Below are 19249 nucleotides of genomic sequence, written 5' to 3'. Positions count from 1 at the left end.
AATAATAATAATAATAATAATAATAATAATAATAATAATAATAATAATAATATATTTTATTTATATACCACGTTTCCAAGGATCAAGGCGGTTTAACAACTTAGTTAAAAACATCCACATACAGTTAAAATCGACAACAAGATAAAACACAATTACATTGTCACCCAAAAAATCTCAAGCCAGCTTTCAATGCTGCTGAGAGGGGAGGGGGGAAGTACTTCAGGGGTCAGGGGTATGCTAATCTCAACTAGAGTACACTGACAAACAGTGTAACCAAAGATATGCCTGCTCTATTCTGTTATGAATACACAGACATCTTGCAATTACTGAAATTGACTTTTGCTGTCTCATGACCTTAATGCAAGAGAAATCAAGTATCCAAAGAACCAAAGATAAGGGACAGAAATAGTGGGTGATGGAGGAGTTGAGCTATGCCAGATCCAAACCTCCTCAGAGGACAAATCCTTTACTAAATCCTTAAATAATTTTCAATGCTTCTAGGCTTACAGAGGTTTGGATTCAGCACAGCTTTAACTTTTAACTGAACTACTGTTATCAGCCATATTGGTGGGTTAGAACTGCACTCAAAATCATCAGCTGAACTGCTAGGTCAATATATATGTACATTTCATTGCAGAAATAAAACAGGTTGAGCCACTTTAACTGTCATTACTCTATCCTGTGGAATCCTGAGATTTGTAGATTGGTGGGGTACTCAGCCTGATCTGTTAGAGAGTACTGATACCTCACCAACCTACAAATTCCAGGATTCTGTAAGATAGTCATGGCAGTTAAGGTGGCATCAAACTACTTTATGTCTGCAGTGTGGCTACACCCTTAGTGAATGTCCTCTTCTAATTGAGACTAACAACTGGATGTAAGGCCATTTTCTATTGGTTCAGTGAATGTACTTTAGTTGGGACTAAAAATTAGATTTATCCTAAAGCCAGAAGCAGATGTTTAACCAAGGGAGCAAAGAAGAAGAATTGGATTCTTCTAAAATATCCAGATGTATTTTCCTTATTTTGTCTCTACTGACTCTTTTTGCTAATGTATCTACAGGTATATTCCTGATTATATTTACAGACTTTTTTCCCATGGTAGAAGCAATCTTTAATTTCTTTAATAGAGTTACATCATTTTAATTGTAAGAGTAATTACTGTTTTACCCTTGCCCCCAAACTGTTTTAAAATGTTTGAGTCTTGATACTGTAAAGAGAAGGAGAATGACAAAATTACTATTAAATAAAACACTTGGAATTAGGCTCTTCAAAGTATCTTAACACGAGACTTAAATGAGAGAACATAAAACCAGCAGTTTAATATTTAATTTTTAAAAGCATTTCACTCCCATTTTCATCCAACAACGCTCCCAGAGCAATTTGCATTAGGTCAATAAAATAATAGCCTGTTCTTACTGTCTTAATTATATGTTGTTTCAAGAAGTAACAAAGAATATGAGTTTTTAAAAATAAATAGTGCCTTTAAATAATTGTGTTTAATAAGATAAAACTGGAAAAAAGGGGAAAGAAACTTGCAAAAATAGAGAAACAATCTACAAAATTAACTACTTATTTACAGATTTTAATAGGCTAAGGTCTCATCCTAATCATAATAATAACAGAGGCTGATTTAGAGCAAAACAAAAGAACCAAACACCCTGTTCAATTGAAGCATGTATACATGCTGAGGTGCTAAGAAAGCATTTTAACACCGTGTATATGTGTCTTCAAGTCACCTATTGACTTACGGTGACCCCATGAATTTCATAGGGTTTTCATAAGGTAGGACTATCAGAGGTGGTTTTGTCAGTTATATGGTGAAGTGCTCTTATGTGTGAACAAGACAGAAGAAGAATGAGCAATGTTGTCATTAGTACCATTGTTGCCATACTACCTATATAAAATAGCAGAGCATGAGAAGGAGATGCTACAGTGGCAAAAGGGAGAATGTGTCCACTAGTGAGATTGAAATTCTTTATTACGGTCAAAGACCAGCATCAATATAAAATATAACATAGAAAAATAAAATAATACACTAGGGAAGCATTTGCCCAAGACCCCTTCAAGCCTGGTGGTGCAGTGGAATGTGGATACAGATGCAAATAGATCAAGGGCAGGGTCCTACAGCATGCATGACCTCTGAGTCAGATAAATAGTTAGCCCTACTCTTTCTTATCCATGTATACATGCTGCACTCAGATCACGTGTGAACGAGGATGAGATATTTGTGGACAATAGCCAAAAGTAATTTCTTGAAAGCTGTTTGTTATTTATTTGGGCTGGGTTTGTTTCAACATGCTGAAACAATGACTGTAGTCTGTATGCTACAGGTGCATTAGTGCAATAGGCACAGGCGGGGTACAGACCGCCGCTTTGCGGCGCTCTGCCGCCGCCGCCAGTAGGTCCGCGGGGGAGCGGGAGCCTTCACACGGCCCGACTCCTGCGCGGACCGAAAAAGAAGCTCCAAAATGGAGCTTCTTTTTCTGTCGTGTTTGCGACGTAGCGAGGCGCCAGGGGCGCGCTCGCTACGTCACAAGCGGCGCGACGCGTACGGATGCTCAGCGTCCGATACGCAAAGATGGCGCCGGCCATGTAGAAGGGCCGGCGCCATCTTGTACGGACAGAGTCCGTACTAGGCCCAGGGGCGTCTATAAGAGACGCCCCCTTTTTAAAATGGGACGTCCTCCGGACGTCCCAAATGCCGGTGCAGAAAGCACCATAGTCAAGAAACAAAACTATAGCTGATAATAGTAGGTTAGTTAAAACTGTGCTGAATCCAAACCTCTGTCAGCCTAGAAATGGTGGAAATTATTTAAGTGTTTCTACTACTTTTCTTAATTGTTACAAATTCATACCCATGACATCCTTAATAGAGTCTATCCATCTAGCATGTGATCTTCCTCTCTTTTTCCTTCCCCCCACCTTCACTAGCTTTATGATCCTTTCTAATGAGTTGTGTTTTCTCATAACCAAAGCATGAGAGTCTCAGTTTAATCATCTTTGCTTCCAAGGAGATCTGAGGCCTGCATTATTGTAAGACCTATTAGTTTGGGGCTATACTGACCAGCACTTTGTCTCAGCGTGAGGGTGGGGATGAGGGCTGAGCATCTGCATGCTCCAAACCTTTACGCCACTGCTCAGGTAGCATTTTGGTGCACCTTTCTAGACAGCATACACAATAATGACATGCCTCCAGCACAGCACCCAAATGGTGCAGTGCTGAAGGGGCATCATAATGCTGCACTGCAGCACTTATGATGTCTCTTCCAGGAGGCAAATAAAGAGCCGCTTGGGATGGCTTCTTTTTGCTCCCTCCGGAGGCTGCAGCGTGCAGTTGCTGCAGCCCCAATCCAGGGCAAAAGGGGGGGGGGGGCGTCCCACCATCCGTCTGTACAGCTCCTTTGTCTTTTTTGCTGTCTATGGTATCCTCAGCACTCTTCTCCAGCATCACATCTCAAATTAATTTATTTTCTTTTTATCCATTTTCTTAATTGTCCAGCCTTCATACCAAAATATCTGATTGGCAGCGTTCCTTATTCTTGCATTTACATTTATAATAGCAAGAAATTCTGAATGTATGTATGTATGTATGTATGTATATATGTATGTATGTTTAAAGCACAAAAGCTGACATCAAAGGTGAGTACTGCCAAGCAAACTGAAATAATGTAGCGCCTGTAATTTGAACTGGTGCTGGCTTCCTAAAGTAGGACTTTAATTCTATGCTTTCACATTTCAAGGCTCAAAGACCCTTCTCAACTTTCTGACACTGCTTTCAACTGACCTGCTTTTATTTTTACAACTACGCAGTGTGTGAATAAAGTTCTCTCCACTGTCTGTGTTTCATGTGGCTTATAATTTGCTGCTGCAAAAAAGTACAGGTTTCAGATGAAGGAGAATGGACTGTATTCAATTACGGAGCCACTTTCAGGTAGGAAGATGTGGGTGGTAAACTGAAGAGATTTCAGCAGTGTTGCTTTCCCTCCTACCTTAGCACTCAGGTGACCTTTTTTTTTACCCTTTATGGTCATCTCTGAAGTGAAATACAGGTTTGCAGTTCACTGGCAGCTTATGAAATGACTTTGCAACTTGGTCTTGTCTATCAGCTTTCATGTTGAATAAAAATATACATAGTTTTTAGTCTTCATAACAGAATACTTAAATTAACATGATCAAAACACTCAGTGACTTGTGCTACAAGTGAGAAGGCTAATTTTGCCAGTTCTAGGGGCTGAAATTTGAATATAATCAAGCCACCAACCATCCTTGTTATGGTCATACACAAACCATTAAGTTGGCATTTAGTTTTGTGTCATTTTCTCCCTTATTGCATTAATTTGTCCCCATTGGAGGTAAGATTCAGTAACTTCTTGGAAAATGCTTACTTTAGTTATGATTTAAAAGTGGATTTTGATTAGTAAGAGCCATAAGGTAAAAACTTAAAAGCTTCCTATATGGCACTTGTTACAGTGTGAAATAAGAAGACTCCTTAGTATCCTAACCCATGGTTAAGCACATTACTAATTGATCATCCTTTTTCACCAAACTTAACAGCCACAAAGGAACAGTAATCTTGGGTCATTTGGTCAGTGCATTAAACATTACACCACATACTATGGCCACATACTATGAAGCCTAAAAGAGAAACATATGTTGTTGCACTATAACTTTCATTATCTTTTGGTAAAGTTGGTTGAGGTTGGCAGTCCAACAACATTTCGAGGGTTATATATTCACCACCATTGCTGCAGGAGTCTGAAAAAATCTCTTGTATGGCTTGTATCTCTTGTATGGCTTTTAGTAATTCAGACCTACCTTTGTAGCACTTGCTTCAGACACAGCAACCAGCAAATATATTTCAACCATCCAGAGGTCTGGAAACCATGACTTATGAGGAGTGACTTAGGGAGCTGGGTATGTTTAGCCTTAAGAAGAGAAGGTTAAGGGATGATATACTTAAATATTTGAAGGGATATCATATTCTGGCTGGAGCAAGCTTGATTTCTGCTGCTCCAGAAACTTTGTGGTAAAGTAGATGGCCATTAAAGAGCGGCCTCCAGCTATGATCATGCTGGAACTGCAATGTTTGCATGGCCCACTCACAAAGTGGGCCGCCACCACAGTCCCAAGCCATGCTAACTGGGAAGAGATCCAAATTGACTCCATTTTGGGTCGCTTTCAGCGCCCAGTGCAGCCTCAGTGCGACTTCTGGCTGCTTTGGGAGCCTGTGTCATCTAAATGACACACCCCAGAAGTATCCGGAAGCAACTTTATTTGGTTTATGCATTTTGAGTCTATGACATGGAGCAGTGGAGTCAAATTTTAGGAAAGGAGATTCCACCTAAACATTAGGAAGAACTTGCTGATGGACCCTGTTCAGTGGAACACGCTGCCTTGGAGAGTGGTGAATTCTCCTTATTTGGAGGTTTTTAAAACAAACTGGATTACCATCTGTCAGGAGTGCTTTGATTATATATCCCTGAATGGCAGGGGATTGGACTTGATGAGCCTTGAGGTCTCTTCTAACTCTGGCGGGATACAGACAGCCCAAAAAGGGCGGTCTGCCACTGCCTCCATTTCCGCCAGCGGGAAGCCTCAGCCTCCAAACGGCGAGGCTTCCTGGTGGCAGAAAAAGAACCCAAAAAGCGGGTTCTTTTTGCGTCGCGCTTGTGTCACCCAAGTGCGGATGCTACGTGTCCGTCGTGTCAAAATGGCAGCTCCCGTATGTACAGGGTGCCACCATTTTGACACCCCCGTCACGTGCTAGGGTTGAGGCCGGTATGGACGGCCAACCCCTAGCACGTGATGGGGGTGGCGAAAAAGGCCCATTTAAATCAGGCCTCTGCGATTCTATTATTCAAATCTTTCTGCTTTCTTCATCTTTTTATGCATGCAATTATTATGCAAATTTAAAGGATATGTTAGTACATTCTATTTCTCTCACCCTTGTTTCTTGCTATCAGTTCTTAGAATCAGACAATAAAATGTTTAGACTAGTGTCTCCCTCCATATTTTCTCTTCCTTCACTGATAAAAATTTAAGGAGAGTACTCTGGTTTATGAAAGCGCCAGTCGGCCCCACTTTCGGAGTAGGCCATGTGGTCAGCAGGATTTGGACCCACTTCTGGCCAGAACAGATTCAGGCTGCTCTTTCGTGCCTGTCTGCTCTGTCTCACAGTGATTTTAAAAAAATATTTTGGAGAGGCATAGTGCTGGTGGGTTTGTTTGTTTTTTGAAGGAGGGAAAACAGTATATTTTAACATTCAAAGTTGTCCTACAAACACATCTATAATATATGAAGAATGAGAAGTACTTATTTTATTCCTTTAGAGGTTTTGTTGATATAATTTTTTTTTGGCTCCTATTTTCAAAATAGAATGAAGTCCATTTTTTTAAAACCTTCATTTTCCATTAGCAGTCAGTAGGTTTGGCTTTGATGTAAAGGAGAAAGCATAATATACACAAAATATAAAAAACCCTGACAACTCCCTCTATTCCTCAAAAGCCTCATCTAAGTATTGTCATTATGAGGTCCAACTTCTTTGTGGATCCTACTAGCTCTACTTCTATGCCTATGTGTATAAAGAAGCGAAAAAATCCATGGTTTCCCATTCTACTTCCTGTAATTCTCTGGAGCCTTTATAATTTCTCAATGGTGCATTTTCAAAGTAATACAGGCTGCAGAATTTATCAAGGCTGACTTCCTCTTTAGGGTGGGCCAAGTTCTGCTCTTTGTTACAACTACATAGGGCATAACAATCCCATGGCTTCTCAAATCAGACAGCCACTGGCTAGTTCTAAAATGAACAAATTGCTTGTAGCATTTCTTCAAATGTTTTCCAGTGCTATCACCATCCACCCGTGTCACGTTAATCACTGTCATTCAAGCATTTGGGAATGTTTCTTTTATTTCTCTCTCCCCCCCTCCCCCCCTTGTTACTTTCAGACACATTTTTATAAATTACCTTCTCACTGAAAGACTTGTTTTCCTGTTTGTTTAAAACTGGCATTCATACATATAGGAAACATACACACTGCTTCCTGCCATGTTTCTGTTGGCAAGTATTAAGTTATCTTTTTCAGAATGTGCCAACAGGCTTTCTTAGCAAGCAAGCAGAAATAAAACAAGTAGTCTTCAGACTAAACAGATGCCTCGCTTGAGTTGTGCCGCAAGCTCCCTGCCGCCTTGAGAGCTTCATTTTTTCAAAAGGGGGAGATTTGCTGTTCAGTGTTACAGTGCTTTGTGATACTGCAGTAGAGGGAGTATAACATTTACAAGCACAAGCCTGACAACATCTCCACTTTTATAGTTTGTAAACCAATCTTGGAAATATATTTCTTTTCTAAGCTCAGGTTCCAAAACGATTTAAGAGATGTTCTATTGAACTCAGTAGGACTTGCTTGCAAATGAACATTGAAACAGGTTGCTTCTCTCACTGATTTTGGTGGGGGGAAAATTAGCAAGTTCAGTGTTCCTCAGATGAGGAGAGGAAAACTTTGGCTGGATGTTACAAATGAGGTATAGATTTTGGAGTTGTTCCATAATGACACTGATACCAGAATTGTAATGTTCATGGTAAAATTTTGGAGATAGTGAACTATAGTAATAATGCCCTTAAGTGTAGGAATTTTGATATTATGACTTTTTATAATAAAAATTATTGTAGTCTCCAAAGTTTGACTGCATTTATAACTCAGTCCACCCAACATTATGATATAACCTTTGGGTATTCTCCCATTAGTTGGGAAGATTATAATTGGGTCTCCAAACACTGCTGTTTATCCTTGCTTATTTTTTTTTCCAATAAGCACTTTCCTATATGTATCTATAGTACTTATATTTATGCCCCACACTGAAGCATGTAGCAAATTATTACGGTATGAATTTTTGTATTAATGATCAAAATCTGTCTATGTTAATAACAATATAGTGGGCCCTCTGCTGGGTTTTGGTTCCAGGACCCCCAGTGGATACCAAATTCTGGATGCTCAAGTCTCATAATATACAATGATATAATAAATGGCATCACTTATATAAAATAGTGAATAGAAAAGTTTGCTTTTCAGAATGTTTTTAATACTTTCAAGCTGTGGTTTGTTGAATCTGTGGATGTAGAATCTATGGATATGGAGAGCTCACTATATATCATAAATGATATGAGTCGTTTTCCCACTTGCCATTTCCAGATCTCTTTTAATATCTCATTGCTTGATTACATGGCCATTATCATTATCCTGGCAATAAGAGCAATGTTTAAAATATCGGCGACCAATTAAAAATGCCTACCTGGAATTTGGCTTTCTGCATTCCTCAGAATGTATGTGTTAATTTTCACAGAGCTATCCATGCTAAAGACCTGATCTAGAATGTAATGGTGAAAGCAGACAGCCTGCTGACCATTAACCTGAAGACCAAAGCTAGCATGAAATGCTGATGGGGATGTAAGTTTTCCATCTCTCTTTCTCACATTCAAGAATCAATAATTTAAAAATATTTCTCACTGTTTTCTGATTCAGTGTGAATCAGAATACACTGTTATCTGATTCAGTGTGGTATAGTTATGTTCAGGACTGAGACCAGGGATCAAACCCCTGCAAAGTCTCAGAAACCAGAGAGTGATCTCAGGTAAGTCACACTCAGCCTCAGAGGAAGGCAGTGGCAAATCTCCTCTGAATCAATTTTGCCAAGAACAGTGCCATCATAAGTCAGTGCTGAACTGAACAACAACATTCTGTTCTCTACAGAGAAACATTTTCTGTGCAAACCACACATATTTAGGCACAAATGGATTTTTCACCAAAGATGTCTGAAAATGGAAAAAAAATATTGTGTCAGTAAACAGTTTTTCAATGTGTTCTTCACTGAGGATGAGAAAATTTGTGGTTATTATTTACACCCATTATTGCAGGGCAACACTCATCCAGAGCATAGGTGAAACGATGAATTACCAATATCATGTATGTATTCTATCCTTAGTTTAAGGAGCTTAAAGCATTGTGCATATGAATTCTTCTATTTTATCCTCACATGCCTCTGAGACCGATTAACTTCTGACCCAGAGAGCGTCCATTCCAACTAAGTGAAGGTGAGGGAGTGATTGGAAGGAGGACGTTCTCTACTAAGTCTGCAGAGACAAAGTCTGTTTGATTGTTCTACATCACCCTCATATGCTCATTTTAGCTTCCATTCCAGCTGAGAGCTAGATTGGAAGGATGGCCTAATCCTTCCATTTGGCTAAAATACAGCTGTGTTTGGCTCTTCCATTTCCTGAACAGTATACATTCAAGATAATAAGAAACTAGTAACTTTGTAACATGGTGTGTTGGAGAGAAAGGGGTTAAACATTTTTTACCACTGCAGAGATAGTCTGGTTGCCCATGTAGATGTAGATGCTGCTGAGATTTTTGTGTGACTCCAGATGTGGAAGGACATAGTCTCAATAAACATAGAAGTCTAATAATCACTGGATGTTCCAAATAAAACCAGTTTGAAATAAAAAAATTCTTCAAATAAAAAATGTTTACACTTCTTCCTCATCATTCAGCCACATCATTCATGCAGTCCTTTTGTTTCCTCCTCCTCCTGATCCTTTGTATCCCACCTTTTCCCCAGTTCAAGGCTCAGGGTGGCTTCCAACTGAATAAAACAAGCATTGTTTCTTGATACTTTAAAAAAAAAATCTCAAATTCATTTTCTCCCCACTCAAAAAGGATTGTTTATCCTTGTTCCCCTGACCCTTGAACTGGGGGAAAGATGGGGTACAAAGGATCAGGAGGAGAAAACAGAAGGACTGCATGACTGACATAGTTGAATGATGAGGGAGAGGAGGGAGATGTGTGATTTTTTTTATTTGAATATTTTTTTATTTGAAACTAATTTTATTTGAAAATTGTTTTTGAAAGTAACTAGTAATAATAAAGGTATTCAGCATCACTTACCCAAGGTAACACTCTTAAATCACAGTAGTTAGTGCTTTTTAGATCTTTTACAGTCAGCCCTTAGGGAATCAATTCCAGAACCACCCCCCTCTGCAGATACCAAAATCTGCTGATGCTCAAGCCCGCATTGTCCCCAATGTGAGCAAGTGGTCATGCCTCTATTAGGGACAGCCCGTGTTGTCCTGTGATGGTGCATGTGCCACCACTGGGAACAATGGAAGTTAATGGTGGTGTGGCTGCATGTACACGCCACACAGTGTGGCCACATGCATGTGCCACCATTGGGGACAACATAGGCTTGCTGTCCACAGGTGCTCAGATCTGTGGATGGCAAGTCTGCAGATACCTAGGTCCCACTGTACTTTTGATGACAAAATCATGTTGGATCCTTCAAGTATAGTTTTCTTGGAGGTGAAGTAGTATTTAAGGAAAGTGATATAATAATATTCATTTATTTTATTTAAATGCTGTGTCTATGGTGTGTGTATGTGTATTATGTGATCCTTGTTTAAGTTAGTTTCTAGGGCTGGACTTACACTAGCACAACTGGGTTTTCAGCAGAGCCCCTCATGGTCCCTCAAAATTGTCCCTAAAGGGCTATGGAAATACCCCCTCCCAGACATGCATTTGGGTGATGAAAGAGGGAAGAATCTTGGGGAAACTGTTTTTATGGGTCCATACCTTTTCAAGGTTTATTTTTAATGTTCAAAAGATTCTAAAAATAAAATAACATTTAACATTTTAAGGAATCAGAAAAATCCCTTAATTTTTTCATGCAGAAAAATTCCTCACTATATTATCTGTCTTAGTTTACATTTTAAGAGAGATGTAAAGGAATACAACATACAGTATTATTTTATTGTATTTGATTTTTGTTTGAGAAAATGGTTACTTTATGTAGTTTTGGGTTCTTATTTTGATAAAAGCATTCATGTTGCTAAGACTTTCCATATCATTTGTTTTGTCTTGTTACCATTTTCTAATTTGAACCAGTAATGGCATTTTTCACCTAAAGCCTGCTGCATTTTTGAGTGCCAAAAATCTATTATAATAAGTTAGTGTTTACTGGATTAAGGAAATTGCCTTATATTTCCTGGTGAAAGTTTTGTACTGCTTTGGCTCTTCTACTCTTTGTTTGTAGGCCACAAGAAAAGAACTGCAGTAATAAAACTAGGAGTAGGTGTTTAATGGTATGGTATGAAGCAGTAGATAAAATAAAATTGCTCTGTTCACATCAGTAGGGGGCAAGGCTTTTGAAGAGGGACAACAAAAGATGAGCTGCTGAGCTTGGACCTGCTGAAAGTTTCATTTAGCCATTTTTACAGTTACAGCTTTCTCCTTTATTTCATGCCCAAGTGTAGTAAATTCACTAGGAAACATATTATCTGTGTAAATATACAGTGAACCAATTCTTGTCTACATAAGAGATGATAAAAGGTATATATATATAGAAAGCTCTTCCCTGGCCAGTGACTAGTTTTCCTGGTAGGACACTAAGTAGAAAAGTAAAGGGTAGTCAGCCAGCACCTCTTAACTTTTCTTCACTTCTCCCAGTTTTGTGGGTTATCAAGGTACAGCCCCCTTCCCAAGCAAGCAACTTATTATGACATTCATGTGCCACAAAAGAAGTCAAGATTTCATGTTTACCTCTCAGAAAGAATGTCTGTCCTCAGCCACAAAGCAATTGCTGCAAAATAGCGACTGCAAGAAAGTTTCTTACATCTCTTCGAGACACTAAACTGCTGGTGCATTCGTCCATTTCACATGGCCATGACAGGAGAAAATAGTAGGAGAAGAAGAAGAAAAAAAGACTTGTTTTGGGTTCTGTGTTATTGCTTGCCTTTCTTGCAGTTTAATCCAGTCTTTCATAAATATCTAGGTAACCTTGGGTTTACTTAATTTCAAATGACGCATTTACCTATCACACACACAAAGAGATTCTTTTCTTCTTCTTATTTCTTTTTATGATCTCTAATATTAATACTATCAGTGTACATGAAACTTTGTTCAGGTACAAGAAGACTGGAACCTCTTCTGGAGGAGCAAGCAATGTAAAATTTGGAGGACTTCAAAAAGTTACTTATTTGGATTACAAGTCCCTGAACTAGCATGGCTGGTTGAATATTGTGCTCTGTGAATTTAATAGAAGGGGAGAAATCAGGGACAGGAATAAGATTACACTAGGTAAGGAATAAAGAACCTTGCACTCTCCAAATATTTTGAACAATTCTCAGACTTCCTTCTCATTGACCATGCTGCATGGGATCCACAACATCCAGAGAGCATGTACGAAGTCTTGGGAACTATGGCAATAGTTCCAGGAAAAGGTGGGTTTTGAGGAAGATTTGAATGAAGCAAGAGAGGAACAATAGGAGAGAGGTGGCATCATGCAGCTCCTTGTCAGTCCAGAGGTTCAAAGTAACATATGAAACAGTATAGAGGAGAGAATGGATGGAATTTCTTGAGGTCACTGTGCTTTCTGTCCAGCACAGCCATTTTATTAGAAGGGAACACTCTGGCCATACACTGTCATGTCAGTCGCTGCTGTACGGAAATGACTTTCCCCCCTTTCTAATATGGGACTGAACAAGTGAAAGGAAGATAATAGTGGGAAAACCAAAAATGAACTTTCTCTCAGAGACTGCTGGGATCAAAACTGACTCTGTGAAGGAATAATCCAGCTGGTCTCTAAGAGGTACTAAGTAACTGAGCAATAAGGCTTTCTTCTCAAGCTGTCACTAATCTTTTTTGTAAACAATCTTGGTAGTTTATCCCAAATTATCTTGCAGAGCTTGATGCTATTTGACATGAAAGCAAAGAGAAGGTTTTCTTAAGGAAGTCTGTCCTTAATATAAGGATCTCATTGGGTTATCAAGCCAAGATTTTTGTCGTTGCCAGTAATTGTTACTTCTTAGAAATAACTGGATAGAACCTTTTGGAATGGATCAGCCCAATTTCTGTCAGTCAGTCTGTCTTCAGGCACATGAGTCTCGGGGGTAAGGAAAAAAACAGACAGATGGGCAGATGTGTTGAAGGAGAGAAGAGCACAACTCTACAGTCATTTCTAACAGAGATGCCAAACTGTCAAGCAGTAGATCAGGAAACAGTCTTCCTGACAGACTCAGTTCGTCCCAGAGAGTTCCTTTTGTGGTACTTGTAGCTTAGTTTTCTTCCCATGAGGCCTGTCTGATATGGTCAAATGGTTCTTAAGCCTTCAGGTCCAATTTTTCCCCATACATTTTTTTGGGGGGGGGGGGGGTGCAGGCTGAAATATTTTAGTTAGTAGTTTAAAATGTTCCTCAATGATCGTTGGTTTTTTTTTAACATTATTGTCTTATTTGTTTGAATTTGAGGTGTGTTTTCTTCCTTTTTATTTGGGAATATTTGTTTGCATTATCGTCTTATTTGAAAGGGTTTAACAGATTATCATTCACAGTTGTTGGCAGCTGTTGGCTGTTTGTAGGTGTATGTGTCTGTTTTTTAAAAGAAACACCTGCCTATTGTAAGGAATTAGGAACAAAGGAATGAATATATTCAATTTGGGGAGCTGTTTAATCACTAGCTATACAGAACAGCTTTTGCAGATAAGATTTTTAAAAATTTTGAAAAACCCTTTTCTTCCCCAGAGACCCCTGTCATTTGTATCAGCTCCTTGTCAGTCGTGGCAGGACTTGATAACAGCTGGCTAGAGACATGACCACACAGTAAGAGAACAACAAGGACTGGCCAGCCTGAATCATAAATCTTCCAAAAGCCCATTCCTCTGTCAGGACTATGAATCTGTTACTGTCATATCCAAAGGGAGACGATATTGTCCTCTCAACTGTTAAACATCTCAAGTTCAGGCACCAATGATGCCCTACAGGAAACCATCAGAAGCATCTATTGAGACATTTCTCATTTATTCCATTGTTTGTTTTATCTTAGCTGTCCATATTGCATTCAAAAATGTCTATGCCAAAGGAGTGTAGATTATCCTGTTCTGCTAGGTGAATTATCAAAAACTCTATTGTCTTTTGGAATTGTCCTCCCCAGTGAAAATGGGATGGGGGAGGAATAGGTTACATGTATCAAGTTTTCTATAATTTTTGGCTGTATTTGAAAGTTTCCAATAAAACTCTCTCTTTTCTAACCTCACTTGAGGTTGCTCTGTGCTCTTTATATACCAGTAATGATGAGTCTTTGGCTATACAGACAGTGTTGAACCATAGTTCATTATATAGCATGATATCCTTTAGGAGTAAATCCCATGTAAAAAAGTTTAATGCTTTTGTTTAGCTTAATATTACGCTATTCTATGACTATGATCTAGAATTACAAGTTTATATTCAATAGAAGAGGTGTCTGGAAGACAGCCGTATGAGGACTGGCTTAGGAAGCTGGGTATGCTTCCCCTGGAAAAGATAAGGTTGAGGGGTGACATGATACTATATTTGCATATTTGAAGGGGTGTCATGCTCAGGATCGAGCAAGCTTGATTTCTGCTGCTCCAGAGACTATGATTTGCAGCAATGGATTCAAACTACAGGAAAAGAGATTCCACCTAAATATTAGGAAGAACTTCCTGATGATAAGATCAGTTCAACAGTGAAATACACTGCCTTGGAGAGAGGTGAAGTCTCCTTCTGGTCATCTGTCAGGTGTGCTTTGATTGTGTATTCCTGCATGGCAGGGGATTGGACTTGATGGCCCTTGAAGTCTCTTACAACTCTATGGAAATTATCACATGGGGGACAGGATGGCATTATCCTGCCCCTGTCCTGTCCTTCCTGCATCATTGCAGGAAGGACTTTCAGACAATATCATGCTTATCAGAACATTATCCCATCTGGAAAGCATGAGTGACAGTAATCACATGAAAGGCTTTCATATGATGTCACATGGATCCTGTCATTGCCCTGTCCCTGAAGTGGCATTGCCCGGCATTTTGCATTAACGGGAGTTCACATTAATGCAATGCTGCTTCAATGACAGGACAATGCATCTGCATTAGTGCTGCATTATGAAAAGTCTTCGTGTGATCAGTGCTGCATTATGAAAGGCCTTCGCATGATCACTGTCATGGACAGGATAAGGATGGGGAGCGATTCCATCCTTATCCGCTCCCTATCCCATCTGCATGTGATAATCTCATATGATTCTATGATTCAAGCAAGATATTGTAATTGCTATACTTCTTAGGAGTTGAGAGGTCTATATTGTGAGTCTTAACTTCTAGGATGTACAGAGATTTCAAAGTTTCTGGCATTTAAATTGATTCTCTTTTGTTGTATACTTTGTATTAGGATGTAAAGTCCAGCACTGTAATTCTTGTTTTAAGGTCTTTCATTTTTGCTATGTTGACTTGACAACATGAGGGAAGTTCATTTATACCTTCCTTTATCTGGGAGGGTTAATCCAAGGAATCCAAATCATCCTTTCTGAGATTGGCTGCACTAATAATCAGTACAGTCGGCCTTTCTTATACACGGATTTTTAAACATGGATTCAAGCATACACCATTTGAAAATGTTCAAAAAATTATAAATTTCAAATATCAAACTGTGATTTTCCATTTTTTTATAAGGGACACCACTTTGCTGTGTCATTATATTTAATGGAACTTGAGCATGCATGGATTTTGTTATCCACGGGGATCTTGGAACCAAACCCCATCATATAACAAGGGTCCACTGTACTCAATTTTTATATAAGTGATAACTTCCTCGTTGACATAGATGGTTGTGTAGTTTCATTACTGTACAAATTAACCAAGAAACTTGATCAATGAATGTATATTTCTGGTGTCATCAAAAGCTATTTCATTATGGTAGCCTGCCAGAATTGGCCTCATCAGAAAACCAAGTGCTAAAATAAGAGGGGTGGGTACAAAGCAATCAAACCAATGTGATGAAAGAGGAGAAGGTTCTTAGGCCCAATAGTTGTAAACTATGGGGCTGTGGAGACAGCCCCAAAGGAGTGACCTCCAGCTGCCTCTTTTACAGCCAGATCGGGGCCACAGCAACCGCACGCTGTGGCCCCGATCTGGCCTTCCCAGGCTGCAAAAAGGAGCCACAAAAAGCAGTTCCTTTTTCAGCCCTGCACAAGGCGTGATAGCCATGGCACTGCAGCTTTACGGCGCTCCTTTGGCATTGCATCTTGTGGACGCAGTGCCAGAGGAGCACCATGATGCCACACATCTTGTGGAGCAGCACACAACCTCACACCACCCTGGGGGTGGAGTCGGGGCATGCATCATGTGGACGCTACACCCTGACTCCACCCCCAAGCTGGCCTTTAAGGCTGGTCTGCACAGAGCCTACAATTTAGCAAGCAGACAACATTTTAATAGTCGTCCTATTATGCCAACATACTTAAGGCTGGTCCTATGCTGAGCTAATTTAATGAATATTTCCAAAATACCTTGCATTTCATTTGTGCAAAAGACAAACAGTCCAATAATCTCAATTTCTTGGGCTTCATCTGGCAGCCACTTTATAACATTTTCCATTCTTCTTTCTTGGCAGCTCCATCTCAAATTGCTTTGATCCAGGCTAAAGAAATAACAAGACACAGTGTGGCATTGGCTTGGCTGGAACCTGACAGACCAAATGGAGTAATCTTGGAATATGAAGTCAAATATTATGAAAAGGTATTATTCATCTTGGACAAATGACATTTTTTCCCATTATGGTTGATGCCAGAGCCAAATTGGTTTACCGTTATCATCACATAAATGCTCATTATTAGTAACAAATTCTTTTGCTTTTATAATCATTTCATACATTTCAGCTGTTCAGCAGAATAACATATTGCATCCTTTTCTTGCTGTGTAGTAGTGGTGGCATTTCTTTCTCTCTCCCTAGGAACTATCTGATTCCAGTAGGGCTATTTGTAATGAGAATCAATACAGCAGAGAAGTAGTGCAACATTAGCCTTACTACGGAGACAGATGTGTAATAATGAAGTATATAACACAGTAATAATAATGAGCTCTGTATGAGCTGATAGCTTTCACCCAGAATGATGGTGGGGGTTTGATAGATTTTAATAGAAAAGAAGAAAAAGAAAATTACATTCTCCATCTCCTCCAAGTTATATGGAGACATTATTTCTACAAATAATTTGTTCCTCTTCCACTTCTGAGCTATGGAAAGAGCTATTTCCTCTCAAGGTTGTCTGCAAAATGAGCAATTACTTTTTCCTTCTCTTCCCCCCCTCCCCTTCTCTCTATATAGTTTGTTTTCCTAATAATATCAGACATCAAATGTAGATTTTCACTGGAACAAGATTATAACATTTTCCCTGACACATTTTCCAGGGAGAAAAGCAAAATAGAGAATTAAGTTGTGGGGTGAAGAAGATTGACGGGCATTTTCTAAAATGCAAGGGTAGGAACATATTGAAGGGTTATTGAAAATACAACAGTTTGCTCGTGAGGAGGGCTGTAACTTCAGTCTCTGACATTTTCCAAATAATTTCACTCTTAAATTATTGAAGCAATTATCAATACTTGACCATATAACTTACTCCCCAGTAATTTTTTTCTGCCTTTCTAGCCAGAAATGGAGAAAGATTAAAATATAGAAGTGTAGTGATCTCTCATATTTCTAAATATGGCAACAGAAAATATTTCAGGCATCTTTTGGAAATTACATCTTCATTAGTAATATCCCCATAATTGAGACACCAATGGGCAAAGTTCCAAATTCATACAACCTGTTCATCTATTCTCCATGGTTTTGTTGTTGTTGTTTGTTGTTGTTTTGTTATTGGTGTTTGTTTTCCATCTGTTAGGATCAAAATGAGCGCAGCTATCGCATTGTGAAAACTGCAGCCAGAAACACAGATATCAAAGGCTTGAATCCTTTAACTTCATATGTCTTCCATGTGAGAGCGAGGACAGCAGCTGGGTATGGAGACTTCAGTGGGCCATTTGAGTTCACAACAAACACAGGTAACAACAAAATACTTTAGATCATGCAAAAGGTGTTTCCCCTCCCCACATCATAATTTTGAGAGAAGTTTGGTTTGGATTCAGCTTGGTCATTTAAAAGACGACCATTGAAATTAATGGAATTATGTCAATCTGCCTTTTGCCCAATATGGAGACAGTTCTCAATTTACAATTAGATTTTTTGTTTTGAAAAATGTGATTTCAAACTTCTACCTTTCTTGCTTACAGCTTTCCTAGTGGTTACTCCTGCTAAAGCCGCCACATCAACTGTCTGAACCCTGTTTGAATGCCTGTAGCTCACTCCTTCCACATTCCATCTCAGGATATCATGCAGATACCATGACTTCAATATTAAAGCGGGGCATTTAGCCCCTCTTCCCCCAACCTATCCTGTTGTTGTTACAGCTGTTGTTGCTTCTAGCCTGATGAAGAAATCTTGATATAACAAAGAATTTATTAAGTCAACTAAAAAGGTTTTTAAAATATTTATAAAATCTTTGAGATACTGAGATCTCTTCATCAGTTAAGAAGCAACAACAGCAACAACAAACAAAGACTACATTTGGGGAAGAGAAAAAATAACAACACACTGCCTTAATATTGAAGTCATGAATTTTGATAAAGGTGGACTAATGTGGAAGCAGGTTTCAGGAAAGGAAGAGGCCCTAGTGATCACATTGCAAACAGATGATGGATAATGGAGTGCATAAGGGAATTCCAGAAGAATACCAACATGTGCTTTACTGACTATAGCAAAACATTCAACTGCATAGATCATGAAAAGCTATGGCTTGCTCTTAAAGGAATGGGCATGCCACTTCACCTGATTGTTTTGTTGCATAACCTGTACTCAGGGCAAGAGGCTGCTGTCAGAACTGAATATGGAGAAACAGAATGGTTCTCATTCCCAACATGTATGCAAAAAATATCATACACAGAGTAGGCTTAGACTCAGATATGCAGACGATATTGTACTACTGGCAGAAAACAACGAAGACGTGGAACACTTGCTAAAGAAAGTCAAAGGAAAAAGTGCTAAAGTTGGGAGCTTATCACTTGGGCAAATAAGCCATCTTAATTCTTCTGGCTTTAGTTCTGGATCTGGGATGCCCCTGGATGTTACCATACCTAAATCACTACTGATCTAGGTGGTATGCCACCGCCCAGATGCATCCCAGGTCAAAGCCTCACTCAGCCAGGACTTTTTTTGAAGTCGAGGAGTTTCCTCACTGGCCTGCTGGGTGAGGCTTCGACCCAGGATGCATCCGTGCAGCAGCATCCCAAATACTGTAAAAGTAGAGGAACTCAGGAAGAGGCTCAGTTATCCCATACCTTCCCTAATTGTGCCATTGATGAGCATAACAGGGTATAGT

At 39.3% G+C, this 19249-nt stretch overlaps 1 protein-coding gene across 5 annotated transcripts in view; it reads left to right on the top strand.

Annotated features, from left to right (window-relative positions):
- EPHA4 (EPH receptor A4) overlaps window positions 1-19249 on the top strand; it is a 217328-nt gene that overhangs the window by 137631 nt on the left and 60448 nt on the right. For all 5 annotated transcript variants that reach the window (XR_006102924.1, XR_006102926.1, XR_006102925.1 and 2 more), the window contains exons 6-7: window positions 16447-16571; window positions 17717-17876. Coding sequence is in view for 2 of the 5 variants with exons in the window: in XM_042458022.1 (XP_042313956.1) it covers window positions 16447-16571; window positions 17717-17876 (285 nt within the window). In the remaining 3 variants the exon portion in view is untranslated. The remainder of the gene's footprint in view (window positions 1-16446; window positions 16572-17716; window positions 17877-19249) is intronic.

This window comes from Sceloporus undulatus, chromosome 3 (genome assembly GCF_019175285.1).
Source record: "Sceloporus undulatus isolate JIND9_A2432 ecotype Alabama chromosome 3, SceUnd_v1.1, whole genome shotgun sequence".
In the NCBI taxonomy this organism is placed as follows: Eukaryota; Metazoa; Chordata; class Lepidosauria; order Squamata; family Phrynosomatidae; genus Sceloporus; species Sceloporus undulatus.
Note: the sequence above shows the minus strand (reverse complement) of the source record. Positions and strands in the feature narration are given on the sequence as shown.